Source organism: Gossypium hirsutum, chromosome A08, assembly GCF_007990345.1.
Source record: "Gossypium hirsutum isolate 1008001.06 chromosome A08, Gossypium_hirsutum_v2.1, whole genome shotgun sequence".
Taxonomy (NCBI): domain Eukaryota; kingdom Viridiplantae; phylum Streptophyta; class Magnoliopsida; order Malvales; family Malvaceae; genus Gossypium; species Gossypium hirsutum.
In genome coordinates, this window is record NC_053431.1 from 106,578,532 (window position 1) to 106,592,557 (window position 14,026).

A 14,026-nucleotide genomic window follows, 5' to 3' on the forward strand; every position below is an offset into this window, starting at 1 on the left:
TGGTTTTGTTTCAAGTCTTCAGGAGCACTTGTGTCGCTTATGCAATCAATATTGTCATGGTATGTCTGTCTATTTTTCTTTGTTTTGGCCTCGTATTCCTTGATTGCCGCATGGAAGCTCAGTAACACATTTGTAGGTTTATATGTACTGAGAACTATATTTGTAGGGTTATTTTCCTTGTGTGGTAGTAGCAGACCTGAAATGGTCCTTATTAGTGTTCCTAGATCAGTGGAACATGATACAGCATAAAGTATTAATTCTATCATTGCATTCACTGAAGTCAACTATTTTAGCCACTAAAAGAAACCTCTTAGTCCCTGGCATGACTTTTGCCAATGCAATCATCAAAGAGTTGGTTTAAGATCAAATTACTGCAGTGATTGAACTGCATAATTTTATTCAGTCTATCATTCTTTAATGATAACTACACATATACTGATCGAATTGGTAATAGATAATATATTATTTCATGGTTCAGGGGTTGTATGCGAAACTTGGGTTTCCTGATGACCGGCAACATGTGTCCGACACCTCTTTAGGCGATGCATCACCATGAGAAAATGAAGCTGAGCTGCTCTTCTTCTTCATCATAGCTTTGCTTACTTTGGATAAACGATGTAGTAGCAGAGACACACGTATGACATACCATGTGCCTGTTGAGCTAGGCAGGGGTTCCTGTCAGGTAAAAAAGGACCTCTCCAATCCATTCCAACTAGTAAGCCTTTAGCTCTAAAATGTCTTGAAAAGGTTCTTATGACTTGCGGTGGCTGTTTGGGTGCCTCTTTATGTGAATTTGTTTTGTTTGATTTGAGAAAATAGATCCTTTCTTTCTTTCTTTTTCTTCTGCTATGCTAGCTGTTTGCCAAAGAAAACGTGGTGGGACCTAAACAGCACCAAAAATGTCTCATACATAGCACATAAATACCCCCACGGTCTGTGGGGTCAGAAATCAGAATGAATGGTTGGTTGCTTTTGCTTCACAATTTGTTTATCTTAATATAACTCCCTTCTCTTTGATCTTTTTATACTTATATTGTAAACCACAATCCCTATTTGTCCTTTTTCCTTTCTATTTCCTGTTTTCTGCAATGAGCATGACCAAAACTCCATCTTTGGATGTTGGATTTTGAAAGTAAAACAAAGCAAGCATCTATTGTTTCAGTACCGTTGTAAGAAAAGAAAGCTTTGTGTCAAGATGGTTACGTGAGGACAGCGTTAGGGGCTTTGGAGACTTTTGGGGGGGGGGGGGGCTAGTCTGAGTTGGAATGTACGGTGAGTGTCTGAAATTACTGTGATTAAAGAATTTGAGGGGACTTTGTTTGTTAACCTTTTTCTATGTAGGAACTGTTTAATTTCACGCCTCGTTTTGACTTGAGGGCATTGAAACAATTGAAGTGTTTCTATTTGTTTGATATGCTGAATCCAGATTGATGCGGTGGCTGCCTTTAGTTGTAGTAGTGAATGATTTGTGTTTTAGAAAATTATAAGACCAAATTGTCAAAATTTACTGATTAATCGCGTTTCTATTAGCTATTTTGTCTGATGAAGCTAAAATGACTCATTTGGGTCTACTCTTAGAAACAATGTGGGTCCAAAATTATGTTAATCTAATCCGGGCATGTCCACTAAAACGATATAATAGAAAAACATTAAGATAATCAAATCTAGAAAAACGTATTCCTTTTGGGAAGATAACAAGTTCCATCTTTTTCTTTCGACTTTTAAGAACCTGCTTGGATTCTCGTTCTTGGACGCTTGCATTACAGAACCCAAAGCAGGAGCGATATAATATTTCTATACCATATGATATATGTACATCTGTGTGCAGCTTTTAGTTTACACTTGGAGAGCAAGAAGATTTGCCTCTGTTGTACTTAAAAAACAACTGTTTCAAAATTCTGGAAAATCTTTTAAAGGTACTTTTACGTTTGTTAATTAACTGCAAGTAGAAACAGATGTTTGCTGCATGTGTGTGGCTTAGCTAGTGAGGTGGGGAATTAGAATGGCTTAAGCAAGAAAGGATCTTTCACACTGTTAAAGGCTTCGTTGTTAATGGTTACATGGGCAAACTAAAAGTGTAGAATCAAAAGGTAAAATGAAGAATTAACACCAATAATAAGAAGAAAAGAAAAGACAAGAGAGGTTGGGTTGGGTCCAGTTAGAATATGGAAATAAAATAGAAAAGGATGAGGGAAAGTAAACCTCCCACTTGGTTTATTTTTGTTTTTAATGAACGTTGCTTTTCTTTAAAAGGATCCACTCATGGTCGAATTTTTATGTTACTCTTCCTTTCTATGCTTTTTAGTTGCACTGCTTTTGTGCATCTTACTAATCAGTTCAATTTTTGCCGATAAAATCTAATTTAGTTTTAATTGGAACGTAGCATACTTCACCAGTTGATGAAGATGAAAGAGATTCAATATTTTCAAAGGGAACACGAGTATTGATTCAAATCTCTATAATTACTGCATTTTACAAACAGTTACTATCAACTGCTTTTAGCTTAGTGAGCACAAAATACCCACTCATTTCATTTTTACATATTGTCCTTCTTTCCGCTAGCACAAAGAGGAAATGAATACTTAAAGCAATCATCTCTTTTTCTTCAGCATTTATAAATCTACTTTCACAAGTAATAGGATATAAAAAAGAAAAAAAAATTCAAAATCGTTTTTTCATGTAAATTTCAATTCGCTATATCTCGATACGGTTGTCATCTTTTGCTCTTTTTTCTAAAACAAAGTAACATTTGCAATTTACTAAGCTTAAATCAGGCGAGCGCCACCATTAACGTACGCGCAACTGCCTAAAGCTTCATTTGTTTTTCTATCCCTTCTCTTTTTTTGGGTTGCTCGCCATAGATTTCTTTACACTTTTTTGCTTTTTTGTTTTGACTGAGTAGTGCTTAAAAATGGGTTGTTCGGCATCAAAGCTAGACAACGAAGACACTGTAAGGCGGTGCAGAGACAGGCGCCGCTTTATGAAGGAAGCCGTTAGCGCTCGACACCACCTAGCCGCTGCTCACGCAGATTACTGCCGCTCTCTCCGTATCACCGGCTCTGCTCTCTCCTCCTTCGCTGCTGGTGAACGCCTTTCCGTCTCCGACGAAACCCCTGCTGTCGTTATCCACCCTGTTAAACCTTCTACGCCACCCTCCAATCCAATCCCTCCATCTCCTGCTCCTGCTCCCGCTCCTGCTCCTTTCTCTCCTTCGCCTTCCCCTTCTCCGACAGTCGCTAGCTCCAAACTCCCTCACATACTCTCCGCTCCTAGCATCTCATCGCCTGTACCCAATCGTCGCCGTCCACGTAAGTTACCGCCCAAACTCCCGCACATTTTGTCGGAATCGAGTCCTTCTTCTTCCCCTCGAAGCTCGAAATCCGGTTTTTCAAACAACTTTTTCCCCACGGCTTATCAAGCTAATTCCACTTACTCAACGACTCCTTCTCAAGCTTCTTCGGTTTGGAACTGGGAAAATTTTTACCCTCCCTCCCCTCCGGACTCCGAATTCTTCGAGCAAAAGCTACAACAACGAAAGCAACAATTGCCGCGACGCCATCATCGTCATTCAGATGAAAACGACCATGAAGATACTGAAACGGAAAAATCAGAATACGATTTCTTCCGTCCACAGAAACTGAATCATCGTTACGATACCAATTCCCATAACGCCAAGAGTAATTTCGACGAGGAAACCGAAAGAGAAGAAGTGCAATGCAGTGAGTGGGGAGATCACGACCACGACCGTTACACTACAACAAGTTCATCGGATGGAGAGGAAGCGGATGACGATTACTTGGCATCTAGATCCGAGATAGGGACCCGCTCCAATTTCGGGTCCTCGACGAGAGGGGAGTCGGAGAAGTTGAGTCATCTCCATAATCAGACTCCTAAGCCGGCCCAGCCACAGCAGCAGATGTATGGGGCCACCGCGGGGAATAAAATGGATAGTAAGTCGGAGGATGCGGGATCGTCTGCCGGCAGTTTTAGGATGGGTACTATGATGGATACGAAGATGGTGGTTAGGCATAGGGATTTGAAAGAGATCGTCGATGCGATCAAAGAGAATTTCGATAAAGCCGCCGCCGCCGGAGACGAAGTCTCGGAGATGCTGGAGATCGGTAGAGCTCAGCTGGATAAAAGTTTCCGGCAGTTGAAGAGTAAGCTTCAAACATTGAGAAATTTTAATATAATTTGAATAGTTCAAGTTTATTAATGTTAATTAGTTTGATATTTTATTAAATTAAAATATCTGGTTTTTTAACATTTACAGAGACGGTGTATCATTCGAGTAGTATGCTGAGTAACTTGAGCTCGAGCTGGACTTCAAAGCCTCCATTGGCGGTGAAATACCGGCTTGACTCGGCAGCGCTCAATGAAGAAGGCCGTTCAAAGAGCCTTTGTTCTACTTTGGACCGGCTCCTGGCTTGGGAGAGGAAGTTGTACGAGGAAGTTAAGGTAAATTTTCTCTCTTCTTTTAAAAATAAAAAGCTTTTTACTAATTTCGTATCTTAGACAAAAGGGCGTGACTAGGATGTCCACAAATAAAGGTGCCCTGTAGCGTAACTCCACCGCAGTTTTTGACTTTTTTCATATTTGGACGATAACGCCCCTTTTGAAACTGTTGCTTGCTTGGGATTTCATGCTTAATCAACTTTGGTTGATTAACCCTTTTATTTCTACTATTTTTAACTTTCATTTTATGTTTTTTTAATATAATTTGTTATCTTGTGCATATTATTAGTAATGTTATTAATTGAATTGGTGTTACAAATTAATTCGAAACTAATTTACAATGATAAACAATTGTAATGCATTTAGTATTGTTAATCCGATGTATTCAGTGTTTAAATTTCGTTTTACTCACTGTTTCTTTTTTAAGATCACGTGTATTTTATGTGTTAATATGATTAATTAATTTCAAACCATATGTTTCGCTATTTAAGGGGTGTTATTTTTTAAACACACATCTATATTCTAAATCCGTGGTTTCTATACTTATACGTGTGTAATAAGGATTTCTACTTATTTTTAATTCCTTTTTTTAATTATATATTATATATTTATGACATATTATAAAGTGTAATTATTTGATATACGAAGTTTTTTAGACTTCATAAATGAGTTGAGGGTGTGGAGTTTTTTTCTAATAATGTATTAAATAACTTTCCTATTATAAATATATTTAAAATAATTTTAAAAAATAATACATGATTATAAATTTTAATAAACCAATAATTTATCCTAAGACTGAAATTGATTTAACAGAGAAAGCAGAGTTAACGGAAATCAACTTGGCGGAATGGGTCTGACTTGTGCTTTCGTCGTCTTAAATCTTATATTTTGAGGTTGATATTGTATAAATTTTATATATTGTGAATCAACTAAATAAAACAAAATAAATTTATTTGTATTTACATATTTTAATGAAGTGAGATTATTTTACTATGAATAAATTTGATCATTTATTTTCAGGGTTAGAATGAAGTTGCTTTCGTTGGGACATTTGCTGCTGACTTTTTCCCCTTTGTTTTTTCCTCTTTTTCATTGAATGCTAAGGGAAAAAGTGGATAGGTGACTTTATGAGGTTACACTGTGGTGTCGTCTCATTGAGACTTTTTCAAGTTTCTTGAATGATTGAATTGGTTGGACATTAGAATTCTGATGTCATATCATCTCTTGGATAAGAATAATAAACATGTGGTGCAAAGATAATTTACCTAATTGTTGGGTTCCTCCCATGAATTTACTTACGGCATTGTAGTTATGTACGTTAGAGCTTTGTTGTGTTGGTGTTCAGCCTAATATAGGCAATAATTTTAAATTAATTTCAGGCCAGAGAAGGAGTAAAGATTGAGCATGAGAAAAAGTTATCAGCATTGCAAAGTCAAGAATACAAGGGAGAGGATGAAACCAAGATAGACAAGACGAAAGCATCGATAACAAGGTTGCAGTCGCTAATTATCGTCACATCTCAGGCTGTCACTACCACCTCTACTGCCATTGTGGGGCTTAGAGACAGTGATCTTGTTCCTCAGCTTGTTCAAATTTGTCGTGCGTAAGTACTCTTTTTCTCCTTTTGTTTCTCGAAATAGATTAGGCATTCTTTTGAGGTGTTTATCCTTCAATGTGACTATGTATCCATAGACCCCGTTAAGTACACACTTTGAAATTATATATGTATATTGGTACAACTCACACACCCTTAATAGTAGTAGATCACTGCCACGCGCACACAAGTAGGCAATCCCTGCTACTTGAACCCACAACGTGGGCTGTGGTGAACACTCTTGGCCAAAGGCCAAATGCTAGATCATGAAATCTGATCCAAGTACCAATGTAAGCATTCCAATAAATTATTGTTAAAGTTCCAATCCTTGTGCTGTATTAAACAAGAAAAGTTTCATAATTTCAACTCTTTTGCTATTTATAGATTTTTACTATAAGAGAACTTGTTCCCTGGTGGCTTGAGCTATTCAGGAAGGGATTGAATCTTGGATTATTTTATCTCATGTTAAACATTATAGTAAAGATTTCGGCATGCTGCAGAGTAGGGGAACCATTATGATACATAGCTCTGCTATGCCACTTGATCATCCCCTTAGCACCTTTGCTTTGTATTGACTTTTTACTTTTTTAAATCATTTAGACTCAGACAGTGACCCCATTCTACTTGACAGTGTTTCTCTGATCTATAGTCCTTTTAGGCCATAAAACAAGTAGGGGTTGGGTGCTCCTTAATCTGTTTTCACAGGTCGAAAATGAAATTCATCATAGTTGAACAATTTTGATGCTAAAATACTGTAAATTTGAACATATGCAGCTTCAGGTCTATGTGGGCGTCAATGCATCAATACCATGAAGTTCAGAACAATATTGTGCAGCAAGTCCGTGGCCTCATAAACAGATCAGGGAAAGGTGATTCAACTTCTGAACTGCACCGCCAGGCAACACGCGATCTAGAGTCAGCTGTATCTGCCTGGCACTCTAGTTTCTGCCGTTTGATAAAATTTCAACGCAGTTTTATCTGCTCCCTCCATGGTTGGTTCAAGCTCACCCTTCTTCCCGTCAGCAACGACAATTTCAATGGCAATACAGAGCCATCCAATGTATATGCATTTTGTGACGAGTGGAAGCTTGCTCTTGAACGACTCCCTGACACAGTAGCTTCTGAAGCTATCAAAAGTTTTATCAATGTTGTCCACGTCATATCTGTTAAACAATCTGAAGAGCTTAAGGTTAAGAAGCAAACCAAAACTGCATCAAAGGAGCTCGAGAAAAAGGCATCATCTCTCCGCAACATAGAAAGGAAGTTCTACCACTCGTACTCTATGGTCGGTGTCGGACTTCCTGATACTGGGCCTGATCACGGGCAGGTTTTGGATGCTCGGGATCCCCTCGCTGATAAAAAATCCGAGCTCGCAACCTGCCGAAGGCGGGTGGAAGATCAAATGCTGAGACATGCCAAAGCAGTAGAGATTACAAGAGCAATGACTCTGAACAATCTTCAAACAGGCTTACCAGGTGTTTTTCAAGCATTGACCAGCTTTTCTGCGTTATTTACCGAGGCCCTCGACTCAGTTTGCTCTCGTTCCTATCATATCTAATAGATGTATACATTTCTTTTACCCACTTGACTCGGTTGAAATTTATTAGAACGGGTTTTTTTTCTGGCTGTGCAGTCTTATTATTGTTATTTTTCGTAAATACAAGGAAAGTCTTTGTAGTTTTATCATATCATGTGTACAGGAAATTGCTCAGATTATTGTATGAAAAAAAAAGTTTGCAATTTCAGCAGATGAATAAATACACAAATTCCGACTTTCTTTCGTCCAAATTTTTGCATATTCTTCTTATATGTTCGTTGAGTTCTTTTTATTAAGATAAGGAGATAGTACAATCTTACAAAATGAGATGTCGTAAAGAGATGGTGGAGAAGATCAGAGCAGACAATAGAAAATAATTGCGATGGTAGGTGGTGGTGATAGAAGCAATAAACGTTCAAGGACAATGGAAGTTGTGATGGTTGTAGAGATAGTAGTAAGAAAGTTGCCGCAAGAGTTTTAAAATACTTGGAAGTTTAAACAAGAAAACCTCTATTTTTGTACTTTAGAAACTAAAAAGTGTTAGTGAGAATGAATTTGCTAAAACAGTGAGTAGTGAAAGTGAAAGAGGTTATATAGTGCGTTGTTTGTTCAATAAATATATAGGGTGAAAGTAATTGTATTCCAAAAAAAGTGGAGCTACTTAGAAATTGTGCCAAACTTCCAAGGTTAGCTCCAAAGTGTTCGCAAAAAATTGTTATGGCTATGAGAAGCTAATAAATGTTTTTGATACGCATGTTGCCTATTATTCAGCTTCCCTACATAGTTTAGCTATTGTCCATTGGCTCATTTTGTATGATGACAAATAGCTCACATCTTACCTTAATGTGTCCAATTATTTTCTGCCATTTTTTTTCATTCCTAAAAAGCCTACAAAAAGCAATATTGAGAGTGTTGAGAATCAAAAGAATAGATCGGAGAGTGAGAAATCTAGCTTGGAGTTTGCTTCCAAATTTAATGCTTCAAATGGACAGAAATTGAAAGCCTTTAGTGTCCTAAGCAATTGCAACTCCTCCAATCATATCATTTTGGCCATTACAAACAATGCAAAGTAAAAGAGTCGCAAAATGTCAAGAAGGTAAGCGCTCAGGACAAATTGGTGTAGATTATGGATCCTTCTAATTGCACTTGTTGGTAAGGAATCAACCTTTCAAAAGATGAGTTCCTTCCTTGATTTCCAAATAAACCAGAGAGTACAAGTTGTAATAGTGTAAAATCTCCTTGAGTCATGAGAGTTGGTGTTGTTTGAAGCTAATGAATAAACCTGTTTGATAAGAAAGAAACGCAGAGGGAATCAAAATGGAGAGTGAGAGAAGAACTAAGCCAAACAGAAAGGATAGAAATTATCATCAAGGGAAAGACATCTCAAGAGAAATTCCTTGGTTGAAAGGCAATTACTGCAAATTTTCCAAAGAAAAATGATATAATTTTGTAAGGAAGAAGATTGGTATTTATGCATAAGTGATACAGGAGAGTGTAAGCATTCTTCACAGAGAAACGATCATCGAAATCCAATTTTCAAACAATTTTGTCTTCACCGCCTTGAATCGAAAGGGTCCTACTAAAAAGATCAGAGGCTCGACCATGGTCGAGTATATTTAAAAATTTCTTTCGATCTTAATTGTTGATGTGCGGGAGAAGGTGTGATTGAACTTCAATGGCAAAGGTAGGTGGCTTAATAGTGTCTATAAAAGGAAAATTCATGCTACACTTATTCAACAGTTTTTACTCCCAAAGCTGAACATTATTTCCTTATATGCAGATATTTCTACCTCTATGAATGTCTTTCCAAGCCCAAGAGTTGGTTTAGATTTGACAGATTCAAAAGGATGGTGATTGTGGTACTGTTGGTGTGTGGGGATAAAATTATTTATATCATCTACAAACTATATCATCTAAATGCTAGTTACTATATCATGATTTGAATAAACAAATAATTTCGTATATTAAATAATTATATATCAAGAAGAAGAAATAATGAGTTAAAATATATCACTTTTTAAGTTGTACTTTTTGGTAAGAAACCATTCGTCCAACATTTTAAAAGTATTCGTTGAATCTAATGATGCAACTTGTTGAATAGGAGTATATTATATAATTTTATACCAATCAGAATCATGCATCTAAAAAAATCAAGCATAAAATAGACAAGTATTTGATTTTTTTGTCAAGTAATTAATGCATAAGACACCCGCATATTTTGCATAATGTAATTCAATGAACACATAACAATTGAATCTAAATCATGCAATAAGAGTAAAACAATAAGTTTGACATACATTTTCTTATGATAAAGATTTCTTTTAAATCAAAATTTGACAAGATCTCTAGACTTGATGCAACTACATTTGCCGATATCCATCCTTGTAGCATCATGCTTGTAGTGGCATATGAATACATGGTGAACAGACAAGATTTCTTTAATTTCTCATAAATTGTGAAATTAGAATCTTAAAATTGTTGAAGTGTTATGAGAAATTAATAAAGGCTTCAAGATGTGTATCAATGCCACTTTCTTCAAGATTCTATTCGCTCCCACCTATATTATTGTGTGCAAAAGAATTATTGGCAAATAAACCTCGAGGATACAATGAAGCTCAATGGTTGTTGGCGTTTTGCACTGACGGAAACAATCCATTGAGCATTGAGCGGAGCATAACAAGAATATTAATTTTTATAAAAAAAATTTGCAGTAATTCTTTATAGAACAACCTAGGAATATAAAATAATTGTGGAAAAATATAAAGAAACTTTTGATGTATTTTTCAGTGTGTTCTACAAATAAAACTTCACTCCTATTTATAGGTAGTTTTATGTCTCTTCATAAGGATATAACTATCCAAATAAATAGTCATATTTTTAATCATAACTACTGAATAAATACATTGGTGCTTCTGAGCAAACGGTAAGAGAGTCTAATCAAGCATTTTCTCTTTTACCATCTTTTATGGATGCGTTCCCCATTGATTTTTGCTTCTTGATATGCCAGTAATATTTATTATAATTCAAACCCAATATGTAGAAAATAACATATATAAACAATAATTTCTAGTGAGCCGTGTAAATGCATAATGTGTATGTATTATTAGTAATTACCTTGACTAAGTTTCAGCAAGTTTGTGTTACATGCATTTTAAGTATTGTATTAAAGGGTATGGGACTGCCGTAATATATTACTGTCAAAGTAAACTTTGCAAATTTGTAGATTTATTAACTCCCAAGGGACTAGGGACTAGGATGCTGAGGCATGCATATCTTATTGACTATTAAGGTTCATGCTCAAGTTAGTATCTTTCTGCTTGCTGCATTTTATTATTTTGCCTTAATGGTTTTGATGTATTTGTGTTTGTTGCAACAAGGTTAGTTCTCATGTATTTTGATACTCTTCTTCAAGTCTCGCTTGTGGTCAGTGTTGGATTTTAATGTTTACTCAAAATTTTAAAATTTTCTAAATAAATGAACAGTCCAATGTTGTATTTGCACATAATGTAGTTTCCATTGATGTCGATTTGGACGTCATAGCATAAATGACAGAAGGATTTAGCTGACAGAAGGATTTAGCGGAGCTGATCTCCAAGCTTTTCTCTCAGATGCACAGCTCGCTGCGGTTCATGAACATTTGAGCAGCGCGAATATCAATGAGCCTGGCAAAATGTTGGTCATAACTAATACTATTCTGAAGTCAAGGCAAGACCGTCAGATTCAGAAGCTGAAAATAGAGACTGTATGGAATCTGCAATCAGTTTCTGGATTCGAAGTGATCTGCCTCCGCATAGGTATTTGTCCCTTGCATACTAAATTCCTTATATTTGCAGCTTCTCATGTTAATCACTCACTTAACTGAATAAAATTAAAAATTTCCGTGCTGTCGAGGGATGCAAAAGGCAAGAGGGCAACTCTGGTTCGAGATATTTTCTCTAAAGCAACTGCTTCTGCACCTTGCCTCCGGTTTATATATGTATACATATATTACATGGTAGAGATTAAGCATCGTGAAAATCTAATCAATTAACCAACAAATAAAATCATGAATTATTGCAGACTTCTAATTGGTGGGAAGAGGACGTTGAGTTGAAGGTATCTTCTGCATGGCGTAGTTTGAATAGTCGAATAACAGCTAAACACAATGATACATATCGCACATAAATGGCGAAACTCGATGATGCACATAACAAATTTTCCTTAATAAGTAACATAATGTTATATTTGAATTTTCTTTTTTTAATGAAACAATATTTTATATCATAAACTTTGACCTCCTATTCCAGCAGGAATTGTGCAAGTGGTTGTGATTTGAATTTAAATATCATAATAAATCATGTAAATGCACTACTCTAACTATGTGTATGTTATGTGTCAACTACAATGGAGATAACTTGAGATAGATTCAAATAATAGTGTATTATTTTAAAATGTAGTAAATAAAATATTTTAAATATTTTAATATAAAAATAATTATATTAAGAATGTTATTAAATTATATATTATTTTTATTAAATTATTTTTAATAACAATCTTATTAAAATTTAATAATAATAATCACCTACCAAAAAAAATTTTGTTAAAGGTATTCTGGTCATTTTAGCTTTTTTCTTTATACTATTACAATCTATTCTATTCAACCAAACACAATAATACTATTACAATTTACATCCAATCAAACAATTGAATTACTAATTACAATTCTATTCTATTCCAGTGAGCTACATGTACGGTAAGTGAGTGGATATTGACACAAAGAACAAAGAGATAAAGTGAGAGGGGATCACCTCAACATAGGCCTCTAACAGGAGTAAAGCTTTCAGAAAGTGAGCCATTAACTAGAACATGATGATTCTTAAGAGTAATTGTTCCCAGCATGATGTCATTCCCAGGGCCAAGGGTAGTTGCATGTCATTCTTAAGAGTAGTTGTTTCGAAGGGTAAGTGTTCTCGCAATTTACTTTCACAATTTTCCTTTTTTAAGTATGGACCGAAAAAGTGATCCTGCAAAGAATGGTATTTTCCAGAACTACTAACGATAGAAGCATTAAAAAAATCAAGCATCTATATTCTACTTAATTTATTTTAACAAAAATTCTTAGCTCCTTAGGGGAAGGACTGGAGTGCTGGTGGGTTGGTGTCTCAAGGACGGTTATAAAGCTAGGGAAAGGACTGGAGTGCTGGTGGGTTGGTGTCTCAAGGACGGTTATAAAGCATAAACATGGTGAGCTTTGTATTTGTAGGGACCAATGAATTCATTATTGATCTCTCAGAGTAAATGCTGGCCATGTCTGCCAAGCAGGTGAACCTTTACTCTCTTTTTTCTCGTTGAAAACGAAAGTTCTTTTTTTATCAGAGACAAAAACAGTAGACATGCAAAGGAATTAGGTGCAACATTTGTCTCATGCAAATGGTGGAAGAAACGGTCAAAAATAGCACAAATGTGGTTCAGGTTACGGAAAGTTGGAGCATCCGCCTTCTAATTCCAATCCAATGTTTTGTTTCACCCTTTGATATTTCTCATACTATTTTATTTAGTACCTACTTTCATTACTTCATCCAAATGTCACTTCTGTTTATTGTTCCCATCTAATTAGAAACCACTTTGTTGTCCCATAAAGGAAGCCATTACAAACTTCTATTTTGTTGATTTTCACCAAATTATGAATTCGGTCCAAAGAGGACATGTGATCTTTTCACTTAACAGCTTCTGTTTTTATGTTTTTGTTTTTTTGGATTTCTCCAACTTTAACACTTTTTTACTAGGCTAATAAAATGCAATTCCGAATATGCCAGGGTGGGTCTCATCATCACCGAAGGCAAGGCGCAAGTGTTATACTCCTCAGCTATAAGGCTAAGCTCTCGCCTTTTCCAACACCGACACCGACAGCACGTTATACCGGAATCTGATAGCAAAATAAGCATCGATGCTTTGCTCAGGAAGATGGATTCCCCATCAGAAGCGTCAGCAACAATCATTGCTGACAATTTGCTTAGCTTTGCTCCATTAAGAGGTAATAGGGCATTGGGTTGCAAAAAGTTTTTTATACGACAATTCACAGCCCTCCAAAGGAATTTACAAGACCCTCTTTTAACTAATGCATATTAGGGAAGATAAAATAACCCCAACCCAAAAATTTTGGTGATGGACAAGACATTGGGTGAGGAGCAGATGAAAATTATTAAAAAAAAAAGGTCAAAAAGAACAAAGCATATTCGATTTAAACCATTGAGAATCGGGAAAGGGTGGATAAAGAGGCCAGCAAAGGGGACCAAAGATTTAGGCTTTTGAAATGCAAAAAGAAAAGGTGTTCTATAATGTTGGTTTTGTGGGCCTCAATTTTTCTTCCAAGCAAAAACCCTTTGTTTGAGGTTTGGAATTTGGAGAGAAATTGCTAGGGCTCAGGCCTTGCAATTGCATCGTTTTTACATCCATAATCA

The 14,026-nt window shown here is 36.0% G+C and overlaps 1 protein-coding gene across 4 annotated transcripts; it reads left to right on the forward strand.

The window, feature by feature from the left end:
- The first annotated feature begins 1,029 nt into the window (after positions 1-1,029).
- On the forward strand, positions 1,030-7,824 carry LOC107929670 (nitrate regulatory gene2 protein). 4 transcript variants are annotated; one of them, XM_041074348.1, is made up of 5 exons: positions 1,030-1,272; positions 2,903-4,160; positions 4,274-4,458; positions 5,835-6,058; positions 6,824-7,824. In XM_041074348.1, exons 2-5 carry the CDS (start codon positions 2,912-2,914, stop codon positions 7,605-7,607), a joined length of 2,442 nt encoding a protein of 813 aa, XP_040930282.1. In that variant the 5' UTR covers positions 1,030-1,272; positions 2,903-2,911; the 3' UTR covers positions 7,608-7,824. The 4 variants fall into 4 exon arrangements, with proteins under 4 accessions (XP_040930282.1, XP_040930283.1, XP_040930284.1 ...); XM_041074349.1 differs by lacking the exon at positions 1,030-1,272 and adding an exon at positions 1,828-1,916; XM_041074350.1 differs by lacking the exon at positions 1,030-1,272 and adding an exon at positions 2,282-2,440.
- Positions 7,825-14,026: the final 6,202 nt, after the last annotated feature.

Coding starts and splice junctions, on each gene's coding strand:
- LOC107929670 (XM_041074348.1), top strand. CDS start 2,912: ATGGGTTGTTCGGCATCAAAGCTAGACAACGAAGACACTGTAAGGCGG. Junction 4,459..5,834: donor AGTTGTACGAGGAAGTTAAG/GTAAATTTTCTC, acceptor AATTAATTTCAG/GCCAGAGAAGGAGTAAAGAT. Junction 6,059..6,823: donor CTTGTTCAAATTTGTCGTGC/GTAAGTACTCTT, acceptor GAACATATGCAG/CTTCAGGTCTATGTGGGCGT.